General features: G+C 40.5%; 2 protein-coding genes and 1 pseudogene across 15 annotated transcripts in view; all 3 read right to left on the bottom strand.

Annotated features, from left to right (window-relative positions):
• The window catches only part of HCLS1 (hematopoietic cell-specific Lyn substrate 1), a 29,807-nt gene extending 12,470 nt beyond the window's left edge, over positions 1-17,337 (bottom strand). For 2 of the 4 annotated variants that reach the window (XM_031663039.1, XM_003893993.3), the window contains exons 1-5: positions 17,213-17,337; positions 14,650-14,733; positions 13,658-13,731; positions 3,482-3,611; positions 1,651-1,761 (exon numbers count right to left, since the gene is read on the bottom strand). In XM_031663039.1, the coding sequence (XP_031518899.1) occupies positions 1,651-1,761; positions 3,482-3,611; positions 13,658-13,731; positions 14,650-14,733 (399 nt within the window). In that variant the 5' untranslated portion in view covers positions 17,213-17,337. Of the gene's footprint in view, positions 1-1,650; positions 1,762-3,481; positions 3,612-13,657; positions 13,732-14,649; positions 14,734-15,605; positions 15,690-17,212 lie in introns of all 4 variants that reach the window. The other 2 variants (XM_031663038.1, XM_009200077.4) reach the window with 2 other exon arrangements.
• LOC116273878 lies at positions 11,633-11,753 on the bottom strand (annotated as a pseudogene).
• A 2,261-nt stretch (positions 17,338-19,598) lies between the features above and the next one.
• Positions 19,599-26,613, bottom strand: part of GOLGB1 (golgin B1) — a 90,693-nt gene continuing 83,678 nt past the window's right edge. For 8 of the 11 annotated variants that reach the window (XM_009200086.4, XM_009200084.4, XM_009200083.4 and 5 more), the window contains 5 exons: positions 25,579-25,737; positions 24,453-24,550; positions 23,877-24,011; positions 21,332-21,437; positions 19,599-21,016 (listed from right to left, as the gene is read on the bottom strand). In XM_009200086.4, coding sequence (XP_009198350.2) covers positions 20,882-21,016; positions 21,332-21,437; positions 23,877-24,011; positions 24,453-24,550; positions 25,579-25,737 — 633 coding nt within the window. In that variant the 3' untranslated portion in view covers positions 19,599-20,881. The remainder of the gene's footprint in view (positions 21,017-21,331; positions 21,438-23,876; positions 24,012-24,452; positions 24,551-25,578; positions 25,738-26,613) is intronic. The other 3 variants (XM_009200087.4, XM_009200085.4, XM_009200082.4) reach the window with 1 other exon arrangement.

Below are 26,613 nucleotides of genomic sequence, written 5' to 3' on the forward strand. Positions count from 1 at the left end.
TAATACCTAGAAAAGCGCCTTGTAAAGTATAAATCACTCTGTTCATGAAGAGACATTACCCTATTCCCAGTTGATAATGCTGGACCTCTTCTCTTTCATTACTCAATAATGGAAACACAATATGTGGATTTTGGTGGGATAACTGCAACCAGGAGAGTCTGGATCCTAGCCAGCTCCGGGACTGGACATGTTGCCCAGATACTCAACATTACCGCAGAGTTTTGTTCTCCATCTGGCTCAGGAACTATGGGTATCTGAGCAGGTCTGGGGTTTTGCATCTTAAGAACTAATTAACATGTATTGTTTCTTGATTTACATGACACACTGACTGGGTGATTCCATTTGTGGCTTGTGAGCAAAAGATGTCAGAATCGGAGATTAAGCAAAGGCAGGCAAGGGGGGGGGGGCAAGATGGAACAGGAAATTCCATCCTGATTCTAGAACATTGCATGCTTCATGTTGCCTTCTACATCTTCCCTTAGCTTTGCAGTATGTTTTAAACTTTCCTGATTTTCTTTTTCATGGATTTCCCCCCCATGATGCAAGCAATTAATGTTCTAGAACTTAGCTTTAAGGATTCATGCCCACCTAATTAACAACTGTTGGTAAAAACAAAGAAAAAATCTCAGCTAGCTATGAAGAAGATGTCCTCTCTCTGTGTGCAGCTGCAGGGCAGGAGATACCATTCTGCACCATAAAAAATGAGCTCAAAGAATTTGACCTAATAAGGTGTGGAACTAAAAACATCAATGAGTTATCAATCTTACTCTCCTGTCAACAATATGATGCTGTAATCATATGATACTTTTTTTTCTCTTTAAAACAACATTTTGTTTTGTTTTGTACAAAGGAGTCTTTAAAAACATCTGGACTTTCTAGATTGATGCTAAATCCTGTAAACAGTAACCCTAATTAGTTGTTTAACTTGATTATCTGCTGCCATGGTAGTAATATTTATTATTGTTTTTTTTATTTTTATTTATTTATTTATTTATTTATTTTTAAGCGGAGTCTCGCTCTGTCGCCCAGGCTGGAGTGCAGTGGCCGGATCTCAGCTCACTGCAAGCTCCGCCTCCCGGGTTCCCGCCATTCTTCTGCCTCAGCCTCCCGAGTAGCTGGGACTACAGGCGCCGCCACCACGCCCGGCTAATTTTTTGTGTTTTTAGTAGAGACGGGGTTTCGCCGTGTTAGCCAGGATGGTCTCGATCTCCTGACCTCATGATCCGCCCGTCTCGGCCTCCCAAAGTGCTGAGATTACAGGCTTGAGCCACCGCGCCCGGCCGGTAGTAATATTTAAACTGACAACTCTGTTTTCCTAAAAGGCATGAGTATTTATATGGTTTTGATGTTAAGCCAAAGAAGAGCTTAGACGATTCTCTGTTCTGTCAAACCAGTGGCTTGAGGAATTCTTCATTCAAACAGACAGTTTGAGAGGCTTCTCCTTATTTGAATTGCTGAGCTCAACATGTGGCTTCGAACATTGGCACCAAGGAACTTGCTGAGGGAGGTATCCCTGTGATGGTGTCAGGTCCTCACAGCATCCACTGCCCTGTCTTCCAACAAAGAAGCATGTGCCTCCATCCAGAGGTGAGTGTGGGCAACTTTCACATGACTGGAGGTGGGTGGTCGGGAGAGAGAGTGATCACTTACCTTGTCTGCCCTGTCCCTCTCAACTCCGTACTTGCCCCCAAAGCCTTTGGCAGCATCCGTCTGAGAAGAGTGCTTCTCCACCTCGGCAACATACTCATGGCCCACTGCACTCTGAGAAGAATCAAGGATGGAGTGAGTGAAATGATAAAAATGACCTTAAAAAAATAAATACAGAGATGGAGTGGGATGTAGGCATGTAAGAAATTCCATTTTGGGTCAGATCTATGGCCTCTGACAGTGGTGCCAAGGAATATGCGATGGGAGAGCAAGGTGACTTTTTCTGGAGACCTGCTCATTCCTGTTCTTCTTTAATGCCATTAGTAATCCTTCATTCTGAACACTCCCATAGGATGGGCTGGGAACCAGGGGATAGAGACTGGATAGACAGAGCAGTGTTTAAATCAGAAACAAAAAGAGCTGAAACAAGAGCATTGTGCAGCAGAACACAGTGTAGTGTGGGGTAGTGTGGAGGAGAGACCAAGGGGACTGATCGGACGCCATAGCCGGGATGGAATTTTCACTAGGAGAGCCAGTGATTTTGTTCTAGATCTTTGCTCCTGTATGGCCATCAAAGTTCAGAAGTGAACTCTGAGCTTTATGCAACATGTAATGTAGGACATATATATAAAAAATCACTAAATACACAGTAAAGAAAATAGTAAAGAGAAGTTGTAACATAGATATAATACATAAACATTTAAAAGCAGCAAATGATTTTAAAACATATTTTTTCCTTCTCCACTTACGCTCCCTGTCTTCTTGGTCTAGGAGTTACAGTGTGGTTAGGGCTACAACAGGCCAGCAGTTCTAATATATAGGCTCTTATTTTCTGCCACGTATATCTTATGTGTTGAGATGAGAAAAATTTGATACAAATAATATGATATTTGTATCAACAATATTGGTCTCAATAATATTAGAGACCAAATGAACACTGTACTTTTGAATGAGTTTTAACTCATGAACCAATAAATGAGTCAAAAAATATATATTTTGATCTAGAACAAAAGTATCTGGGTGTTCTAGTGAAATATTTTATATATACTTAAATATTATATACTATATATTTATGAATAAACTATTTATAATATAAATATATTGTATCATATAATTATAATATATTAAGATATACATATAATATAATTTATATATTTGCATTTACTTATAATTATGTTATATATTAATATATATTTATAAATATATGCATAATTATATAAGTATTTAAGTATATAATATATAATGTATTAATATATATTAATTATATACTTATATATAATATATACTTATATATAACTATATATTATATATAACAGATACTATATATAAGTATATAACTATATAAGTATATAAATATATTATACATAAATATATTGATATATTATATATTTATATATTAATATTATATATAATCATATATTTTATATGTCACATTAGATAATATATAATCTACATTATTAAGATATGTGTTATATATTATATTTTATATCATTAATATATAATATGTAATATATAATATATACTATTAATATTATATATTATACTATATACTATATACTATATAATATATAAGTATATATAAATATATATTATATTATATTTATTATGATTATAATATAATATATATTATATTTATTATATATTATATAATCATACAAATATATAATAAATATATACTTATATAATAATATACTTATATATAATTGGCTCTTATTATAGACGTATATAATTATATATGTATATAATTACTTATAAATATTTACAAAATATATAAATAGATATATCAATTTTTTAAATGTATATTTTCAAAGCAAATCTTTCCCTTTCAAATTACCTTGTCCATTCGGTCTCTTTCTACTCCAAACCGACCTCCATAGCCATGGGATGCTTTGGGCCCTGACTCCATCTCTTTCTTCTTGAGAACATCATGCTCCTCTGATACTTTGTTCCTCAGCTGGTGGATGCTGGAAGAAACCACATGACCAAGGATCATCTATCCCAGGAAGGTCAACAAACCCATCTTCCCAGAAAAATGGAAGTCTTGAAGTCTGTCCTGTTTATTTTCAGTAATAACCTGGGCCCCCAGAGTATACTAGTGACAGGTCTAGAAGTAAAAGATCAGTCTGGTCTGCATACCATAGCCTGATTTAAACTCTCCATAGGCCAAAAATATTTCCTCTAGTCTGTTATTTTGCTCACTAAAATAACCTTCTGATCTTTTAGTCCCATTTTTCATGTTCTTAAATATTAGAGGACAATGATACCTATATTCTGATAACTGGAAAGTTATTTTCTTTTCTGAATGGATCTGCTTTCTATCAATTAGAGGATGTGTCTCAAAAAGCAGAAAAATATTCACATACCATTGGACCTACACATTCTAGTTTTAGGAGTCTACACCAGGGAAACTATTTTAAATATGGCAAAGCTTAATATCTAAATGATACTCATTGAAACATAGTATATAATAGCAATAACTAAGAAACAATCTATATGACCAGTGGTTGGGTAATTGTTAAATAAATTGAAATATTACCTTTCACTAGTGTACTAGGAAGTCATTAAAAACAATGCTTATAAAAACACAGAATTGGGGAAATTTATTTAAACATTAGTAGTATTTTTTTTTATGCTTTTTGGTCATGAATTAAGATCTTCTGCCCCTTCCCCACAGCCTGATAATACCTGAGAAAACTAATAACTAATGAAAACTAACTAACAAAATCCACTCACAGTAATTGCTATGACATGTTCAGGCTCAAATTATCTTGATTTGAAGGGACACCTTTATCCCTAAGAGAAAGTACCACCAAAAAAAGGCATTCTCTTTCTTACTTCACACCCACTTCCATCTTTACCATGAAGGTGACTGCAATACTTAAGAGGGTGGAAAGCCATCTTGGCCAACCTCTTTGGCTTGAGGATATGAAGTGATAGCTCAGCACCAAATGACAATCAGATCTGTTATTTGGACACATAAGGATCAGTGGATTGTTGGAAACATTTGGGCAAGAGAACCCTAAATAAGAAATTTGACTTTCTGTAGCAAGCAATGAGGGTTTAGGGTATTGAGACAGTGATATTACTGGGACTTCACCAGCTCAAGACAACCAGACACATTGGTTATACGTAGAATGGCTATCTCACAGCAGAAATTGTCTTCTTTTACAGAAGAATAGATCCATCTGGTGGCCTTTAATGGATAATTCCACTAAAGGTCTTTTAAAAAGGCTTCTCAGCTTTAGCCACAGTTAATTTTAGAAAGCTGGCTATGAACCAGATGAAATTAAGCCAAGTGCTGGAAGAACCCCCTGTTCCCATGCCTCCTCTAAACTCTCTGGCAGCATTGAAAGCAGAGATCTTGTGTTGTCAGTTCAACACCAACACTGTGTCAAAAGCTACTAGTACCAAGGACATGTAAATGCCTGCCCAGTATCTTCCAACTGAAGTATTCAGATGAAAGATGAAGAAAAGGGGGCCAAAATTTACTTTCAAATGGAAAAAATATGCAATTTTTAAATGAGTATAATAATTGTTAAATGGGTTATAACTATATTATAGTTAAAACAAGTTTTTAAAAGGGATTAGAAAATGATACTCAGGAATATTCATCTAAAGGATAACAGAAAAACTAGTCAGGGGATCATATCAATAGATGATATAATTGGAATGAAATTGTTGAGGCCCAAAGAAAATAAACTTCTTTAGGTTATAGCTGAAGTCATTCTAAACAGGTTATTATTATTATTATTATTATTATTATTATTATTGAGACAGAATCTCGCTCTGTCACCCAGGCTGGAGTGCAGTGGCATGATCTCAGCTCACTGCGATTCTCTTGCCTCAGCCTCTGGAGTAGCTGGGATTACAGGCATGCATGTCACGCCCACCTAGATTTTGTATTTTTAGTAGAGACAGGGTTTTACCATGTTGGTCAGGCTGGTCTCAAATTCCTGACCTCAAGTGATCCTCTTGCCTTGGCTTCCCAAAATGTTGACATTACAGGTGTGAGCCACCACTCCCAGCCTAAACAGGTCTTAATTATATAATTCCTTCATTTGATAGCTATTAACTAAACAGCTTTTAAGTGTGAGGTACTATTAGGCTCTGAAGACATAAAGATGTTTAATGTATGGAGATAGAGGACAGCTAGAAGAGACAGAAAGGAAAACAAGAAATTCCAATTCAATATGCTGTGTTGTGCCTAAGAAACTTGACATATTAACTCTCAGATATCCAATTTAAGTTTTATAAGACTTTGGATTGATAAAGCAATGCAGTTTATGTGAACCAAGCAAAATGTAGCACCTCAAAGATGACTCATTCCTCAATCTGTGTTTTTTTTAATTACAAAACTAAAAGCGCAAATGTGAGTGACTCAGAATATAAGGTTTTTATTCACAGATGTCATTATCATGTATGTAGAAAATCCTAAAGAATTCACACAAAAAAAGCTACTAAAGCATTGTGCATTTGCAGGGTCACAGTATACAAGTCATATCAAAATCAATTGTATTTTTACATACTGGCCATAAACATTTGGAAACTGAAAGTTAAATATAAATACATGAAATAACATCAAACATTTTAGGATAAACTTAACAAAGTATGTGCAAGACCTAAACACTAAAAAATGTTTCTAAAAATATTAAAGAAGACCTAAATAAATGGAGAGATATCCCATGTTCATGGATTGGAAAACTCAATGTCATTAAGATGTCAATTCTCCCTAAAATGATCTATAGGTTCAGTGCAATCCCAATCAAAATCTGAACAGGCATTCTTGTAGGAATTGACTAGTGAATTGTAAAACTTATGTGAAAATGTAAAGTCCTGAAATAGTAAAATTTTTTTTTTCTTTTTTTTCTTTTTAAGGGAGCGCAAACTTGAGGACTACATGATTTCTTGACTTACAAAGCTACAATAATCAGTGCAGTATGGTATGCTGTCAGGGTAGAAAATAGATCAACAGAACAGAATAGAGTCCAGAAATAGACCCACATGTATGTGGTCAAAGATGCCAGGTAAGTCAATGGGAACAGGATACTCTTTTAATAGTGTTGAACAACTAAATAATCACATGGAAAAAAATGAACCTCAATCTTGACCTCACACTGCACAGAAAAGTCAACTTGAAATGGATCATAGACTTAAATGTAAAAGCTAAAACTGTAAGTCCTTTAGGACAAAACATCAAAGAAAGTCTTCACAACTTTGGGGTAGGTGAATATTTCTCAGACACATAAAGCATTAGCCCCATAATTTTTTTTTTTTTGATAAATTAGACTTCATCAGGATTAAGATCTTTTGCTCTTAAAAAGATGCCATTAATAAAATGAAAAAGCAGCCAGGTGCAGTGGCTCATGCCTGTAATCTTAGCACTTTGGGAGGTCAAGGCAGGTGGATCACAAGGTCAGGAGCTCAAGACTAGCCTGGCCAATATGGTGAAACCCCATCTCTACAAAAATTACAAAAATTAGCTGGGCATGGTGGCGGCCGCCTGTAGTCTGAGCTACTGGGGAGGCTGAAGCAGCAGAATCGCTTGAACCCAGGAGGCAGAGGTTGCAGTGAGCTGAGATCATGTCACTGCACTCCAGCCTTGGCGACAGAGCAAGACTCTCTCTCAATAAATAAATAAACAAATAAAGTGAAAAAGCAAGTTACATTCTTGGAGAATACACTTGTAAAACACATATTTCACAAAAGACTTACATCCAGAATATATGAAGAACTTTCAGCAACTTAATAAAAAGACAAACAACTCACTTTAAAAGTGATAAAAAGATGTGAACAGATATAAAATGGCAAATGAAAATATACTCAATAAAACTGGTCATCAAAGAAATTCAAATTAAAATCACCACATACTTAAAAGAGTGGTTAGGTTTGTTGTTGTTGTTATTTTGTTTTGTTTGTCTTTTAGAGAAGATCTCAGTCTGTCACCCAGGCTGGAGTGCAGTGGGGCAAACATGGCTCACTGCAGCCTCAACCTCCTGGGCTCAAGTGCTTCTCCTGCCTCTCAGCCTCCCGAATAGCTCAGACCACAGGTGAGCATCCCCACACCCAGCCAATTTTTAATTTTTTTGTAGACACAGAATCTCTCCACATTGTCCAGATGGTCTTGAACTCCTGGGCTCAATTCATGCGCCTGCCTTGGCCTCCCAAAGTGCTGGGGTTACAGGCATGAGCCACTGCACCCAGCTAAATTTAAAAATACTAACAATGGCAAATGTTGACAAAAATGTGGAGCATCTGAAACCCATACATTACTGGTAGGAATGAAAGAGGGTAAATTCCCTTTGAAAAAGAGTTTGAGTCTCTCAAAAAGTTAAACATACACTTATTATATGACTCAGCAATTCTACTTCTGGCAATTTCCCAAGAGAAATAAGGATATGTCAACAAAAAGATTTGTATCCAAATGCCCATGACAGTTTCATTTGTAATAGATCCAAATTGTCAATAATCCAAATGTCTATCGACAGGATAATGAATAATCATACTGTGACATATCCATACAATGGGACACTACTTGACAATATAAAAGAACAAAAGACTTATATACACAACACCATGGACAAATCTGGAAAACATTATGCTGAAAGAAGACAACACAAAACAATACATTCTATATTATTCTGTTTGCATGAAATTCTATGCCAGACAAAACTAATCTATAGTGACAAAAAGATCAGTGTTTATGGGGTGTATTGACTGCAAAGAGGTGCAGGGAAATTTTCATGGTAATAGATATATTCTATATCTTGATTGCATTGGTGGTTATATATATAGGTGGCTGTATTATATATATATAGTCAAAACTCATTGAACTCTTTGCTTATAATGATTAGGTATCAGTAAAGTTAATTTCTGGCTGGGCGTGGTGGCTTACACCTCTAATCCCAGTACTGTGGGAGGCCGAGGCAGGCGGATCACTTGAGGTCAGGAGTTCGAGACCAGCCTGGCCAACATGGTGAAACCCTGTCTCTACTAAAAATACACAAATTAGCTGGGCAAGGTGGCACATGCCTGTAATCCCAGCTACTCAGGAAGCTGAGGTAGGATAATTACTTGAAGCCGGGAGGCAGAGGCAGAGGTTTCAGTGAGCTGAGATTGCACCACTGCACTCCAGTCTGGATGATAGAGCGAAACTCCATCTCAAAAAGAAAGAAAAAAAAAAAAAAGTTAATTTTTGAAAGATAATAAAGTGAAGAAAACATTAAATGAAAGAGACTTTGGGCACTCATAAAGAGGTTTGTTTATTAAGCGATTGTAGTATTATTAAAGCCAACTTATCAAGTACTTTGTCACTGTAAACAGAATAGCAAGCAGCCTTAGGGAATGGCAATAGCTTAGCTCTTGGGAATTTGCATTTTATTTCAACAAGAGAATTATGGACATGACAATATTATGTTTATTAGACAAAAACAATATAATGGTTAAGATTTCAGCCCATGGAGTCAGACTGAGCCAAATTCAAATTACTACAGGTTGAGTTTCCCTCATCCCAAACGCTTGGGACTAGAAGTGTTTTGGATTCAGAATTTTTTCAGATTTTGGAATATTTGCATATATATGAGATGTCTTGGGGACTAGACCCATGTGTAAACAGGAAATTCATTTATATGTCATATACACTATATTAAGAAAGGTATTAAAGAAGACCAAAATAAATGGAGGTAACTTTATTTTTCCCTTGGGGACGCCGAAAAACCTGTGTTGTGCACCTGTATTTTGACTGCAACCCATCACATGTAGTCAGGTGTGGAATTTTCTACTTGTGGTATCATGTGGGCTTTCAAACATTTCAGATTTTGGAACATTTTAGATTTTCAATTTTTGAATTAGGGATGCTCAACCTGTATCTCTGTATCATTGGACAAATTGCTAAACATTAATATATCCATTCACTTTTCTGTGAAATCAGGATGCCAACGTCATCTATGATATAGGGTTGTTTTTAAAAAGTACTGTGTTTTGCATGACATATAATAGCTTAATAAATGTTGGTCATTATTCTTAAGTTACAGCCATGGCGCTTCCCAGTACCCCTGTAAGGTAAACAGGGATGGTACTATAATCTCCAGTCACCGCTGGAAATCAAAATAGGAAGGTAAAATATTATTACTCTCCTCAGCATCATGAGCCCTTTTACAGCAGAGCTGGAATCAGTCCGTAGAGCTCCAGAATTCTATTTCAATACTCTTGGTATTACACCATTCTTTATTTCCACTTGCTGTAAAATGTCAGGGCACAAGAAAGAGGACAGGGTCACTGAGGCAGACATCCTATGGTTATAGCTCAGTAAAGATTTAATCTAAAGGCCAGACAGGTTCCAGGAAGTGCTGAAAGATTATTCCAGAGTGGTGCCACTCAGTGTGGTCCACAAGCTGAACTGTTTCTGTTTCACAGGGAAATAAGAATAAAAATTGAGAATATGTGTTTAGAAACTTTTATAGCAATTTGACATAGTGATTTTATTCTTTTTCTTTTTTAGAAATGAGGTCTCACTATGTTGCTCAGGCTGGAGTGCAATGGCTACTCACAAATACAATCCCACTACTGATCAGTACTGGAGTTTTGACCTGCCCCATTTCTGACCTGGGCCAGTTCAACCCTTCTTAGGCAACCTATGGTCCCCGACTCCTGGGAGGTGGGAGGTCACTATGTTGATTCAGAATTTATTGTGGAGACCCAATCAGCATAGAGCACTATAGCCCAGAACTACTGGACTCAAGTGATCCTCCTGCCTCAGCCTCCTGAGTAGCTGGGTCTATAGGCACAGACTAGCATGCCTGACAACATCGTGATTTTATATCTGTTGAATTTAAAAATACAAACTGTGTTTGTATTGTCTATGTTATTTTTAACCATTTATTTTTCCAGAAACTCAATTTTATTTTATTTTACAAAAGTTTCAGTCTGTGACAGGTTTGAAAATAAACAGACTGGTCAAGGGAAAAGACATCCTTGAGTCTTGAGAATGAATGGACAAGAGTGGAGAAAAGAAGGTGGAGAGAAGGGTGATAGTTCTTGAAAACCAAGCAGTTCCTTTACAGAATGGATAAGGGACGCATGGGACCATTTGAGTTATTCACTGAATTACCAAATTACTACCCAAACTAAATTTATTCAAGCAGACCTAAAAAGAGACATCACGCTGTGGGGAAGGTAGTAAGATTAGTAAGAACTACAACCACTTCCTTTTCCTGCTTTTAGTCGTCTCAGCTCTACAGCTACTGTTTTTTGTTTTGTTTTGTTTTGTTTTTGTTGTTGTTGTTTTCATTTTGGGATCTGTCAGTGTTAGAATCTACAACTACTGTTCTCCTCTCCAATTTCCCCCTCTTTTCCAAGGACCATGGTGATTCCCATCAGATGTTAAAGACTGGCTTAGCCAACACTAACCAGGGGGAATCCCCAAATAGTGGAAACTTACTACTGGAAAGTCCTCTAGAGGTCTTTTTGATCCAGATGGGCAAAATGGGAATCAGAGAGGAAAAGGGACTTGTCTAAGGCCACCTGGCCTGTTACCAGTAGATACCAGGCTTTTACTCCTTGATAACCTGGGTAAATGGGAGATGAGAGAGCTTTTTTTGTCAATACCTCCATCATTTATTCTATCAGATATTCAGTTAGGTTAACAAGGAAATGTGCAGGGTCACCATGTTGTACAACTCCAGGGAGCACCAGTCAGGGTGATCTGTATACAGGAGTTGTGCAATACAACAGTACAGGTAGACACCACTTAGGAGAAAAGAGGGCTGTTGTCTGTTTACATGTTCGTTAGATTTTAGAAAGGAAATCTGATTAAACTAACCTATGTTAACAGGAAACAAAAATAACATCACTGAGCTGCTCAGAAGTGCTAAGTACTGCATTAGACATTGGCTATCCCATTGAATTCTCACTACACATCTTCTGGGTGGCTACTTTTTTTTACATTATTTCATTTTTTTATTAGGGTTGCTATTTTTTTTTTTTTTTTTTTTGCCAATGCCTACTATATTGCAAGTTGTCATGGTGGAGTGTTGGGAAAAGTTTTCAATTAGCAATAATCACACCTCAGATAAACCTCATTGGCTACAATACCACCACTGTGCAAAGCTAGAGTTGCTATTCTTATCCCCGTTTGATAAATAAGCTGAGGTTCAAAAAAGTTATGTGACCAAGTTCACATTGCTAAGAGTGGCAGAGTTAGGAATTGAATCTAAATCTATCTGATATCCAAATTCAAGCTCTTTCTGTAAGATTATGGCAGGAATTTAGGAGACTTCCTTAAAATATTGTACTCCTACCTCCTATATATGAAACAGGCACTGGGAGAAAAAAGGTACGAAGTATGCAGCCTCATCTGGACAATTCCCAGAATACTAGCACTGAGTGGCTTTTATTTAGAAAAGGAAAAGGGTCCTTTTTTTTTTTTTTTTTTTGATCTATGAGTCTATAGAGGGGTATCACAGAAACTTCCTGAATGACCCTGTTCCATCGTTTCAATCTCTTTCCAGAATGGCATGGTTTAAGAATAATATTCATTATAGGTACTTAATTAAAACATTTATTTATTTATTTATTTATTTATTTATTTATTTATTTATTGAGACTGAGTCTCGCTCTATCACCCTGGTGGGAGTGCAGTGGCGTGATCTCAGCTCACAGCAACCTGTGTCTCCTGGGTTCAAGAGACTCTTGTGCTTCGGCCTCCTGAGTAGCTGGGATTACAGGCGCCCACCACCACGCCTGGCTAATTTTTGTATTTTTAGTAGAGACAGAGTTTCATCATGTTGGCCAGGCTGGTCTTGAACTCCTGACCTCAAGTGATCTGCTTGCCTTGGCCTACCAAAATTCTGGGATTACAAGCATGAGCCACAATGCCTGGCCGAAATCATTTATTTGTGATTAAACAATGTGGTACTGTCATCCAGTTGTATAAACTTGTGCCAGGCTTTCACAGTGTGTTGCTTGTGCAATGTGGTCATCCACTGACACTTTTTAAAATCTAGAGGTAAAAACACTGCTCTTAGGGTGCGGTGGGGGGAGTTAAAAATGGAGCTTAAGACTTTATTAATCTTGCCATTTTGTGTGTAGTTGTTGAATGCTTGCTCGTTACACTATTTATTGTGTCTACCTTGCTACTAATGTTTGACATTCTGATACTATCCAAAGCAGATGGTCCTGGTTAGATGATCCTGAATAATCCATGGAAGAGAGGAGGGGATCTCTCAGCCTGAATATATGACATATCCCACAGAAACCCCTGGATATGTCTGTAAGTTCCTTTTATCTTCTGGTATCAGAGGGTTTTGTTTGTTTGTTTGTTTCTGGTAAGATGCAAATGGGGCTATAATCTTAAAGATTCTTGAACATCATTGCCAAAATAGTTTTTATCAACAGGTTTTCCAAGTGTTATATTTCTTCATATTACCATGCATGGCTTCCAACTTCTGTCAAATAGCTAAGTACAAATCTGTATTTTAAAAGTTATTTGGGCCAGGTATGGGAGCTGAAGTGGCCTCTTTTTATAGCATTTATTCTGAGTTCTTCACCTTGACATTTTACTGAATTATTCTTAGTCCATCCGAAGGAAGTCACCCTGAATTCTAAATACACATTTATATTTATCTGAAGAGATAGACAGGAGATAGATGATTGCCAGGTAGATAGATAGAGAGGACCTTAGTATTTGGGCCACTTCCTCTCTGAATCTCTCATGCCTTACTAAAGGAAGGGAGGCAGTTAATCCAATAGACCCCCACTTAGGGAAATAGCAGAGTTGTTAGGTATAAAAGACAGATAATAGCGTTGAGGAGGATAAGAGGAGAGACGTAAAATAGAAGTACACAATGACACACAAGCTACACACAGGAACAGACTCTAGAAAAAACCAAACACAGTAATACATAGACATGAACTACCCTATCCTTTTCCTCCCTCACCTTCCCCCAAGTCTCTGAGTTTTCTTTGGGCTCTTCCCATAACCCCCTTCCTTTTCCCCAGTCCTTTTGGCACTTACTTGATGTGTTCTGTGCGTCCAGAGCCCTCGATGGTCTTGGCTCCCCACCGCTGCTCCTTCTCAGAGATGTCATTCTGCAAATGACAGCACTCAGTAATATGTGACGGCAAGAAATGTGCCACATTGAGAAGGGCCACACAACTGATATATGCCCCCCATGTCCCCTGTGTCCACTGCCTTCTTCAGTCTGGGTCTTTACTCACATCCCCTCTATGTTTATCCCATCCTGACCCCATGTAAGAATTAAACTGGTGAGGCCGGGCATGGTGGCTTATGCCTGTAATCCTAGCATTTTAGGAGGCTGAGGCGGGTGGATCTCTTGAGGTCAAGAGTTCAAGACTAACTTGGCCAATATGATGAAACCCCATCTCTACCAAAAAAAATACAAAAATTAGCCAGATGTGGTGGCGTGCACCTGTAGTCCCAGCTACAGGGACTACTTGGGAGGCTGAAGTAGGAGAATCGCTTGAACCTGGGCGACAGAGGTTGCAGTGAGCTGAGACTGCACCTCTGCACTCCAGCCTGGGTGACAGAGTGAGACTTGTCTCATAAAGCAAACAAACAAATAAAAAACACAAAGAATTAAACTAGTGAGCTCTGAAACCTCCATTCTTCCTCTGCATACTTCATGCCTACCCCATCTGGTCTCCTACAGCTTTTCAATCCCCCAGTTACACATGTCCAGCTTGAATCCTGGGTCATGGGCCTGGGGAGACCCAGGTTCACCTGCTTCTCAATTTCAGTATAGCCTGCCATCGCCTGTCAATCACACCGTCAAACTCACCCACGCCTGTCTCCTTTCATCCCTGATACCAGGTATCGTGCATGCCCCACAGGCGACAGCCAACTGTCCTACCAATTAGTCCCAGTAAGAGGGCTGTCTCAGTCCCAGAAGGCCCTTTTCCAAGCATCCTCAAAGGTCACAGAGTTGCCCAGATGCCCTCGCCACCCCACTCTCTGCAATATTCAAGCAAAGCTACTTCCAAACTCACCACAAAGTCAGGATCTGTGTCCCAATCATCACCCTGGGTCTCCACGGAAACAGACACATCATGGCCCACTACAGACTTCCACATCTGAGAGTGACAGGAGATGGGAATAATTAGGGACAAAAAAGGATCAAGAGGAGGGAAAATAGGAATGTTGAAGTCAAAATATAGAAGCCCAATATTTCCTGCTATTTTTTTTTCTTAGAAGAAAATAGAAAATGAAGCAAAGCAAATGGGAGTTGTAGGAAGGCTTTTCTGCTCAGTTACAAGAGGAGAGATGGGGCTTTATTCAAGACAAACCAATGTGGCCTGGGCCCGCTTGGAGCTAGAGAGAAGTTGCCATGGGTGTGGGTAACACTAGGTAAACTGTAAGTCAAAATTGCTGGAATTGTTCACTTGTGTCCCGAGGCCAGCCAGGCAGTGGCTGAAGGTGGTTGGCAATGAGGGGTGCTATAATATCCCTAGAATTATGGCCTCATTTCACTCAGGTTTCTATATACGATTCCTTTGTCACTGTTGAAATACAAATTGGTTCAGTTTCTCACAAGTGAACATCTACGTCTCTCTTTACAACCTGCTGAACTATACTGAGAATTTTTCCAGCCTCTTGTCCAAGTGATGTCCCACCTTCACCCTGAGACTGGTCACTTCACAGCTGCGTAAGGTCAGTAGGGACAGTTGGCTGACATTTCCACACTGAAGAATGCATGGGAAAGCATTATTTGCTGGGAATAAGTCAGTTATTACTCAATTTTTAAAAAATGGTTCAATTATATTTCTAAAGAAAAGTAGTTCAAAAAATAGCATGTTTTCAAGTTGACAATTTATCATAGAAAAGAAAAAAGAATCATATATAATAAATCTTATTTTGAACATTAAGAGGTATTCAGTTTTTATCAACTAAATAAATGTTGCAGAAATATTTAGAGAACACTAGCTTGGAAGGGTGCCAAACTTACTCTGCTAGAGCATCCCCAGTGTTCTAGTCGGCCTTCTGGACTGTGCAGAAGGAAGAGCAGCATGGTTGCTCTGCATCTGTGGATCTTGGTGTGAAGAAGTAACAACAGACAATGCTCATCTGCTATGGTCGCTACTGAGACTCCTTGACCCTGGCACGACTTGCTAGCTGGCAACCCTTTCCTCCTCAGACACTTCGTCCCATTGGAGACCTTCTTCATGCTCTCCATTGTCTCCAAAGAGTTCCTTTACAACTACTCCTCGGGTTCTCCTGTCTCCACCTAGGCCTTCAGATTCTCCAGTTTTCTATTTCCACTTGAAAACTCCATCTTCTCCATTGAGCAACCCCTTCAAAACCAGCCCAGGGGAAGTCTGGGGTAAATCAGTTAAAGAGATGCTAAGGGGACACTGGGCAGATATTGACTGAGTCAGCCGTGAGTCACGGCTGAAAGCAGCTCGGCTTTCCCTGACGCGGGTAGAGACAGCAAAACAAGACTTAGAATCCTGCATCCTTACTACCCCTCTACTTCTCATCCCCTGGCTCCTGGGCTGCTGTGCAACAAAAGGACTGTCACACACAAAACTGGAATGGAGAAGTTTCTGAAATAGTCATGAGCAATAAGGAAGCAATGAGGACTGATGGTCCCATCCTCTTTCCTGTGGCTCCTCAGAGGCCTCAGCCTGACTCTCCCATTCACCCATTTTTGAAATAAAGAGTTTCTGAAATAGAGACAATTTATCTAATATCCTTGACCTATTGACCAGAAACCAGAAAGGTAAGAAGTGCTATCTAGAGGTGAGAACCAGAGAGTAATCTGGTGAGGCCTTGTTGCGATGCTGACCTCCTGCATCAAAGTACATGGACTGGGAGTCAGAAGCCCTGGCTGTCACCCCAGCTCTGTGACTAAGCCTCTGAGAGACCATCACAAGGGCATCAACAGAGTAGGTACTCATTTGCCAGGTATGAGACCAGGCGATTAATAAATACCAACTTGAATAATTTGCCAAATCAGCAATTATCTCTGATTTCCCCAGTGGAAAATAATGAAGGGGTTAACCTAGCTAATCTGTAAAGTCTCCTTGATTTCTGACATTCGGGGATTCTGTGATCTACAGTCACAGAAACTAGCCCCAGCAGAACCATCATGCCTTCTCTTGGGCTCCATCAGCACTTGGTACTCAGTGCTACTTTACATCAGTGACTACTTCCTTATCTGTTACATTTCCTATGTGGGTTTGTTTCCCTGAGACCATATGCTCTTCAAGGGCAGACACTGTTTTCTTCTCCTGTGGTCCTCCTCCCAACTCAGTACCTAGGGGAGACATGCCTTAGACTGGGTTGTAGATTGTCAGCAGAAACCAGGCAACACTTTGCTTGACGTTTGTGCTAGATGGCTCCTGAATCATTTGCCTTGAGTTTAAGTCCCTCCCTTCTGTTTCTATCTCCAGATGCTGATTTGCTACAACCACTCACAACCAGGCCTCTGGCCATAAAAGGATAAAAGCCTACTAGTGGTGACCTTGCCCATCACCAAGGACTAAGAGCCAGGTAGGCTCCTCCTCAACAATTACTGTGTTTCCCGACTGTCCCATGGCTCAGAGTACCCACCTCCACCTGTGCGAGCCTCTGTTCTAAGCGCCCGGCTCCTCGCGTCCACACCGACTCCCTCTCTGGCTGCTGCCACTTCGGAGTGAGAAACTGAGCTGCTGCTTCAGTTCCGTATTCAGGTTTTCGTCATTTCCTGCCACCCCATCCTCACAGCTACTTCCTGAAATTTGAGTCAGTTCCTTCTGCTTTAGACACTTAAATTTTAAAAGGATTAAATGTTTCTGTGCCTGGTCTTTTTGCAAGGTTTTGACAATGGGGGTCATAGGGCAGTCATAGAAAATGCTGCTTTGACTCTGACTTTGTAATCTAGTGAGAGAAACAAACATTCAACCAGAAAACATATTAGAGAATTCCATAGAACAGCACTGTATCCTAAATAGGGTGGCAGTTACGTTTGAGACTGTAAAGGAATTCAGAGCATTTGGTATGGGATGTATTCATCAAGAAAGGCTTTATGGGAGAAGTCATTTATATGTGGATTTTGAAGCATGAGAGTTAAAAAGAAACTCACCCCTATATTACCCACGGCACTTAAAAGTGGAGTTTTCATATAGATGTTCAAATAAACATCGACCAGTTGAATGCCAGAAGGAATAACTCATAAGGGAAAAGGCAAGACATGGAAGGAGAAAGTTTCCTAGCTTGTTTGGGGCACTGTGGAGTCTGAGCTAACAAACTAAAGATTTGGCTCCAGATATTAGGAAGAATTCTGAAAGAACCAGGTGCTGGTCAGCTGATGGAAGGTCTTTGTGGCCTCCTGTTTCACTGCGTGTCAAGACTTGCTGCCCCTCCCTTCCCTCTTGAAGTCAGACGTGCTGAGGTGACTTGTTTTGGCCAGTGACAGATGCCACTTTCTGGCGGAGACCGTAAGACCACTGCAAGCTTTGCTATGCTCTTTCACCACTGCCCAAGGCAACCTGCAATTCTCCATATTGGCTCCTCCAGCAGACTGAGTCCCTGAGTGAGAAAGAACACAAGTGGAGCCCCATCCACCATGTGAGGGAATTGGAGTCTTTCACTAAATAGTCCTTTGTTTTGGCTACTGCGAATTTGAGGGTGTCTGTTATTGTATCTGACCTAGCCTCTCCTAATCTTGATTGTCTGTGGACTTCTTGATTTGTTCACAACGGTGCATTCTCCAAGGAGTTTAAGCAGGACTAGATGAAACTGGCCCATGATACAGGCACTTTTCTGCATTAGGAATATGAAACCTCTGTCACTTCCAAATCTAAGGATTCTATGCCTGGGGGAGCTTTATTTATCCCTCCTACTTTATTACCTATTTATCGTGGTGGTACCGAAGTTATAAGGAAGAGTACATTCGTAGAAGGGAAAATAGTCTTGTAAAATCACTTGGAATCCTCATGTAGTGTCAAAATACGAATTAGACTATATACTGTGACACACCATCCAGGTACATAGTTCTCTGGAGAAACTAGAAATTAATCAGAGATGACACCAAGAAGCCCCATCTTTCTTTAGCAAATGTCACAAGTTCATTACTGATGAGGTAGTGAGGTGTATCACACAGAAATAGAATGGGCCTTGAAATCAGATAGACTTGGTTCAATTAAACCATTTACTGTACTTTGAGAAAGTGAGCTAGCTTCTCTCAAGCAGCAACTTAATATAAAAAACCGTAATAGCTGGTCACGGTGGCTCCCGCCTCTAATCCCAGTACTTTGGGAGGCCAAGACGGGTGGATCACAAGGTCAGGAGTTTGAGACTAGCCTGGCCAACGTAGTGAAACCATCTCTACTAAAAGTACAAAAATTAGCCAGGCATGGTGGCAGGCCCTGTAATCCCAGCAACTTGGGAGGCTGAGGCAAGAGAATCGCTTGAAACTGGAAGGCAGAGGTTGCAGTGAGTCAAGATCGTGCCACTGCACTCCAGCCTCAGCGAAAGAGTGAAACTCGGTCTCAAAACACAAAACAAAACAAAACAAAACAAAACATAATGCCCATCTAACCTGCTACATGCTATTAAGCTTCTCTTCTCCCATTCCCACCCAGAGGGATCCCTAGGGGTCTAATGTTTTCAGTATGTGCTAGACAAGAGTTCTCCTAGGACCATGCATGGACCTGCATCAATTTCATGCCCTAAGGCCCAGCTTATTTGATTCAGTATTAGGATAGATTTTCCTCACTGCATTCATCACCTGGGGTCTAGCAGCTAAGGCTGGAAGAATGCCTGCAGCTGTCACTGATATTGGCCAGTGAGAAGAAAGCCTGAATATGTAGAGCTTTCTACCCCGTAACCATTTCTGGCTACCTCCTTCCCTACTTCTCTTACCCACCTTCCACCCCGCCAGCATGCAAACACAGGTACTGAAGCACCTGTGCACATATCCATTCACTCACACATACACACACACACACACAAACTCTTCATTCTGAAAATAATTTTATTATTTTACAGTTGTTCAGGAAACTTCCCAGGATGTTGTGACCAAGATTTAATCACCACAGTAGATTTAGAGCAGATCGGTCAGCCCACTGGTCTTCTCTCTTCTTTAGGGAGAGAATAGGCAGTGAACACATCACGTATACAGTAGGGAGAAAATAACCAACTGGTAGGATGGGGGAGGGGAGGGGAGGCAGGGAATAGGCACAAATGGAATTCAATCCTGGCTGTCCTTCTCAGGTCTGTCTATATTTAATTTTATCTTCCCTATATTCTCCTTCCATTGCCACAGAGGACAGAGACAATGGGGCTGAGAAACTGTAATAACTCTCACTAACAGCAAAGTAGTTTAGTACTTCAAGAGGCCAGGAGTTGCAGTGTGGTGTTAGACCAGTCAGACTCCTGGCTGAGAGTCAATCAATGCCTACTACTGGCTCCCAGTGGCCCCTGGGCACTGTCTCAGGGCCCACATCCCAGGAATATCCAGATAGTCCTGGAACGACAAGAATTGGAACCCTGCTGTCCATAGACGCTTCTCCCTGCCCTTTGGTGAAAGGAAAGACTTGGGCCACTTAATACCTTAGTATACATGTGATCAAGGGCAAAAGCAAGGGGATTCTATCCTTATAGTCTAGGACCAGAAATTCTCCCTCCAATTATATCTGAAATTGGCAGGGAAGAAGATGCTGTCCTCCCAGGTGATCTAATAGCTAAAACCCCTAGGGAGTTCCTTCAGCTCTCACCACCGTATTCTGCAAGAGACCTAAATCAGACGTCCTATGAGGTGATGTGTTCATTTCCCTGAACTTTGTTTATGGCAGAGCCACCTTCCCCCTGAAACAGGAGAAAATACAGGCAAATGAGGCAAAGAAAGTTATCAATCAAAATGATACTGAACTTCAGATTATTAGGTTTATTGAAACCATCCTCTTGGCTTAGCTGACATTCCTCAGTATCTTTTACAGGACCACAAAAGATCAGGGTCCTGCAAAATCTCAACAAATATTAGGCTCAACAAACCAACTGTGATTCTCAGATTAAGCAGAAGTGTTCAGGCCCAGGGCAGTAGAAGAAAGCAGACTCGCCAGTCCCTGCAGCTCCAACCTGTCCTCGTATCCACCTCTGTTTTTGCAGGCACTTTCCGTGGAGAGTTGGAGAGAAGACCTGTAAATGGGAAGACTGTTCCACTGGAATTGATAGTTCTGATGTTAGAGGTGAGAGAATTCCAAGTTCTGAGGCGAGTGGTCCAAAGAGTAACAACTAAGTCTATAGATGGCCCGTAAAACACAGAATGAGCAGGACATGAATCATTAGAAAGTAGATGGCTGCTAGAAGTGGCACTCGGGTCCGTGAATGACAGAGTGAACGCAGGACTCGCTTCCATCCAATGCCACTCCGGGTCTGAAAGAAAAATGTGAAAGTCAGAGAGTTTTCACCCTACAGGGCTACGCTGCTTTCCCTCCTAGTAGTCTTGCACTTAAGCAAAGCTGACCCAACCACTGTAGAAAGGGGTATCCTGAGAGGAAAGTTGCCTGAGAGTCAACAACTTGGCAAATTCCACCAGGTTCTTCTAATCTTCCCCACCCTTCCAGCCTTAGACTCATCAGCTGTTCAGTGGCTGGACTTCCACATTCCTTCTCCTCAGCTCCTTGCCCCCAATACAGCCAGCCCTGTCTGATAGTAGAACACCCTCTCTTTGTCCTTTTTCCTTCTTACCCTTCGACAACTGTTGCTTGTAAGATCTATTAACAGTGCCTGCTCCTGAGTGCCACAGGAGCCAATGATAGGAGTCCGGGAAGAGTCCCATTCACTGTGCTCTAACCTGAGTTGAGAAAAAAAAGAGGCATAGCATTGGTTCATAGCATGAGAGGCTGATCAGGCCAAGTCTTCCCAGTCATCCTGCCACACAATGCAGCATAGGAGGAGACTTGTAGCAAAAGCTGCTCCCACAGACATAACCCGATGCAAGGGCGGTACCAGCAGATACGTTCCTTCAGCAGCAGCAAAATGTGATGATAACTATCAGGAATTGACTGCCTACTTACTGTGTATCAGGCTCTAGGCTGGGTGCTTTACATACATTTAATCCTCAGGTTTTGGGGTTGGTCTTATTATCTTCAAAGTGCTAAGGCTTACAGAGGTTAAATTACTTGCCCACGGCGGCACAGCCAGTAAGCAGTAGAGCCAGAATTTAATACCCAGCTTTGTCTTTCAAGCCTCACGCTCTTCTTTCCACCACACACCTGACTTGGAGAAACTCGTTATATATTTTTTTCTTTTATTAAAGGCTAATAGGCAAAAGCATCCAAGGAAGATTTCTGTGGGGTTTTAAAAATTAAATTGAACTAAAAAAATTAAATTGAATTGGCAGTCTCTGCTGCCTTCTGGCTCATTTTTTGCTGATTTGCTTATTTAATACTGGAACTTCTCCATTTAATGAAGAGGCTGTCATTACTCACTCAATGGTTATGTCAAACGAACAAAGGAGCTGCATGTAACAGCACATTTGATCAAGCATTTGCCTACAGGGATGAACTTTTTCATTGGGGTAGGGAGGATGAAACCCTTTCCTCCATTCTTCGTGCTTTCTCCTTATGAAAGGATATCCATTAGTTTAATACTCTTGGGATCTCTGCAGGACACATTCTTTTCTCCAGGAGAGAATACCTTAATCCAATTTGTGAGTCTAGAAAGAGAAACTGAGCATGCACAGCCTAGCTCCTTCTTTCCTGCTTCCCTCCTGAGAGCCAGGCTGACTAAAGAATACACCTTCTGTGTCTATTCCTCCATGCGATAAGCTTTTCAGAAGCAGCTTTGATCTGGAACAACATGGTCTGTTACCATGGAGGTCAGTCTGTCAGTGTAGGCTAGGCTGAGGAAGGAAGTCTGTAGGTATTGATGAAGAAGATAGTATTGGCTGCCTTTATACTGGAAGGCCACTGAGTTCCACCTGCTCTATAGAGTACATGTGAGATTCTAATGTTACAATGGTAGTACCTGGACTAGGTAGGCAGCCCTTAATTAGCTATCCCAATTTCCATTCCGCATCAGGGCTAAAGAGGGAATTGTGGCTTGAATTAATATGGCTTGCCCATAGGCTCAAGAATCATCATCCCACATATGCAGTCTCAGCTGGTTTGGGTCAGGTTAGTTACACAAGAGGGAGATCAACCTCCCCATTGGCCAGGTTTCACCGGTCTAAACAATTCCATAGCAAGTGGAAGACAAACAGTCATGGGGCCACAGGCCTGAAAACGCTCGGCAGAGATGGCAAGACACCACACAAGGCATTTAAGCAAAGCTGGCCCACCCTCAAAGCTGCATATCAAGGCCTGAATAGGTGATGAAAATTAAGAGGTTGTGAATATGTTGGATTGGAAAGAAACGTATCTCAAGTAAGACCTACTCAATGGGGCTGTCACCTCTGCCACATAAACTTTGCAAGAAGGCATTAATATCAGAAATGTCATTCTCTGAGGAAAGTGATCATATACATAGGTGGCTTTCTCCCAAAATATAATCAAAGTGCCTGCTTTTAACGATATTTTCCATGGAAAGGGACTTCCAGCAGCAAAACACTTGTAGCAACTCTCTATCCTCTCATGCATAGTGATTCTTTTGATGAACTGAGAATAAGGAACGAGGGATGTGTAGCTCTGCCCTTCCGAATTACACTTGGAGCAAACTGCTCATAGGAAGCACAGTTCGCTCTGTTACTCCAATGCTCTAGTTTGGCAAGAGCAGGATTTTCTGTGAAGGAGGTCTACCTTGGCCCAACATTGTCTGTGACTGGGAGGGAAAGTTCAGGGTTAGGAAGTGCATTTGCCAACAAATAGAAAAGCCACATCCTTTTAACATCATTTTTAAAGCAGTCTTTTAATCTCTCAATCTTTTAATCTTTTAAAAAAGATTTCAATGGATTCAGATCTCAGGTAGAAAATGAAGTTGTCACTTACCTGGTCCTCTAGAAAACCCAACACCTACCTCATATAGTTATTGTTGGGATGAAATAAGATATCTTTCAATAATGGTAGATATCATTATTATTCTCTAAGAACAACTGCTTTAGAAAACACTGACTCTCCTACACTCCCAAAAGTACAGTGTTCTCTTGGGTGCCCACAATGTTGGTAAACTCATTGCAGCAACTACCTCAAGATGAGAAAAAGATCTTAAGAAATCCTGAGTCTGGCAGGAAATGTACACGAGTATGATCAGAAAGGATCGGAAGGGAACAGAGGCGATATCCCCCAGCCTTTACCGTCTGATCTGCTCCTCGGCCAGGGAGAGAGCATTCTCGGCAGCCACTCTTTGGTCTCGTTCTTCTTCCAGCAGCTTCCTTAATTCATTCACTTCCTGTCTGGTGTTGCACAGCTGCTGCTGAGCTTCAGAAAAGCTTCAGGATGAAAGGAAAACAAAGAGTATCACTAGATGCAGAACACAGTTGCTAATACAAGGGATTCAAAGTCTTCATAAGGTTGTAAAGCAAGAAAATTCATAGAAGCCTGTCTGAACACGGTATTTTAAAAGCAAAGTTGTAGAGGGATTAAATGAAGCTGCAGAAAATACCTAAAGAAATTTCAGCAACTCATTATCTTTCATTTTACTATCATAGAATCGTTAGTGGTGTGTGTGTGTGTTGGTGTTGCTCTTTTTGTTTTACAAACTTTTCACACACAAATGTTAGTTATTATTGTTACTATTTGATCCTCACATCACTTCTGTGAAGCTAATAAGACATATTAACTCCATATAAAAGACTCCAGTTAAATCTAGATTACTGCCTAATTTCTGGACTCTAGTGTATGCTCCAGGGTTGAGAGAGCCACTCCCCTACCTTTGCTGCGGCTCCCTTAGTTCCTCAGGATCACTCTTTCTGTGAACTCCATTCTTTTCCTGGGGAGCTCCTGGAGCAACATCTATATTTAGTGGCCCCTGGAAGAAGAATAAGCTTAGTAATTCAGTGACGAAAGCTCTTAAGAAAGTGTACTCGAGCAAAACGAGAGCTCGTTTACAGAGGATTATCCCCGCTTATAATTCTCAAGTCCAAATTTAGAAGTCAGAAGCTTCTGCTCTAGCAGATTACTCACCTACATAAAACTCTCGTCTTGATTAGATTTTTCTCCCAGATTCTCATTCTTGAATTTCTCCTCTTAAAAGTAAAGTCTGGGCCGAGCACCGCGGCTCACGCCTGTAATCCCAGCACTTTGGGAGGCCGAGGCGGGTGGATCACAAGGTCAGGAGTTCAAGACCAGCCTGGCCAAGATGGCGAAACCCTGTCTCTACTAAAAATACAAAAAAATTAGCCAGGTGTGGTGGCAGGCGCCTGTAATCCCAGCAACTCGGGAGGCTGAGGCAGAGAACTGCTTGAACCCGGGAGGCGGAGGTTGCAGTGAGCCGAGATCGTGCCACTGCACTCCAGCCTGGGTGACAGAGCGAGACTCCGTCTTAAAAAAAAAAAAAGTTAAGTCTGCTGTGGATGTTTATGGATTTTCCAGATGCCACTTTGATCCTTCCCTTGCTCGCCAGCCCCTCCCAAACCCCTTCTCCTCCTCCGTATCCTATATGTCTTCATACTAATTCTCAGGCTCCTCCAACTTCAATGCTACACTCCTCTCCCTGGCTGTCAACAGTGCTGCCTGTTTCGTTTCTCAGGTCCAAAGTTTCCTACAATTTTCTTATTGCTTAAAGCAAAATCAATACTTCCTCTGTTTCAGAGTACCAAAAGTCTCAGTCATCGCTGTTTCCTACTCATGTTTTGATTTCTCTCCCACCATCTCACTGATCTTTTTTCTTCTAATTGCTTCACTGTAATTTTTCTCAGACCTTATTCCCATGTCAATTAACTCCTTCTTCTCTCTCATTTTCTTCCCTGACACCTAATTACATTAACTTCTTCCGTAACTTCTTCCATACTTCCACCACTTACACTAAATGTCATCACACTTTTCCCAGTCTCTCACCTTCTCCTTACTCACCGCCTGCAGCTCTTGAACCTGCTTCTCCAAGACTGCACAGTGATTTAAAAGGTCACCATAGTGCTGCTGGTTCTCACGAAGACTCTGACTGGTATCGCAGAGCTGAATGGAAAGGGTGTTTTTCTCTTCCAGTAGCTGAGAGAACTGAAACAGAAGCGAGGATAAGCACCATCCTGCAGTACTATAAGCAGTGCTTAGGCGAACTGTTCTGAGTTTTCAGGATCGAATTTTCCTATGGAAGACCTTTGTTTCAGCAACAGCAACAATAGCACTTTGTGTTCCTTCAAAGTTGGAAAAAGCATAATTTTTTTTTTTTTTTTTTAACCAAGACAGAAAACAATTCTGGAGGAGTAGCAGAAAGGTTTTCTTGTTTTGTTTTGTTTTTTTAAAGGGTGCCCAGTACATTAACTGAAAAACCATGAAGCAGAAATCCATAAGCAATCTAATAAGATAGGCTACTCTGGGTACATAAGAGGGAGAAGGCAGTGCCTCAGGTCGAAGTTCACGCTACTAACAAATGACTATAATCTCCAGAACTCAATATGGCTGGAGAGAGCTGTCACCCCAAAATGTGTGCAATAATATGACTAGGCAGATTCCTCAGTACCATAAAGGGTTATAAGTTACTGAGAGAATAGAATAAAAAGTTATAAAATGTGGTAGAAGGGAGAAACAGAATAAATCCCAACATGTCTATGTGTATGTCAGAAACTGTATTGGGAGCATAGATTCTCCCAGGTAGAAACATTTCAGTCCCTTAAAGCAGAACTCTCCTCTACTGCATGACTAACAGGTCATCGTTCAGTCTTCCCTTGAACGTGTTCAGTGTTAGGGTGCCCACTACCTGACAAAGCAACCCGAACCATTTAAAAAACTGAAAATTCGTTTTTATATTGAATGAAAAATTTACCTATTGTAGCTTCTACCCATTGATTTGAATTTGGTACTCTGGAACTACAATTCTCTCACTTGCAGGCTGTCAAATTTTAAGTTTTAGTTGTGATTAGCCTCCAGGTACAT

This window comes from Papio anubis, chromosome 2 (assembly GCF_008728515.1).
Source record: "Papio anubis isolate 15944 chromosome 2, Panubis1.0, whole genome shotgun sequence".
NCBI lineage: Eukaryota > Metazoa > Chordata > Mammalia > Primates > Cercopithecidae > Papio > Papio anubis.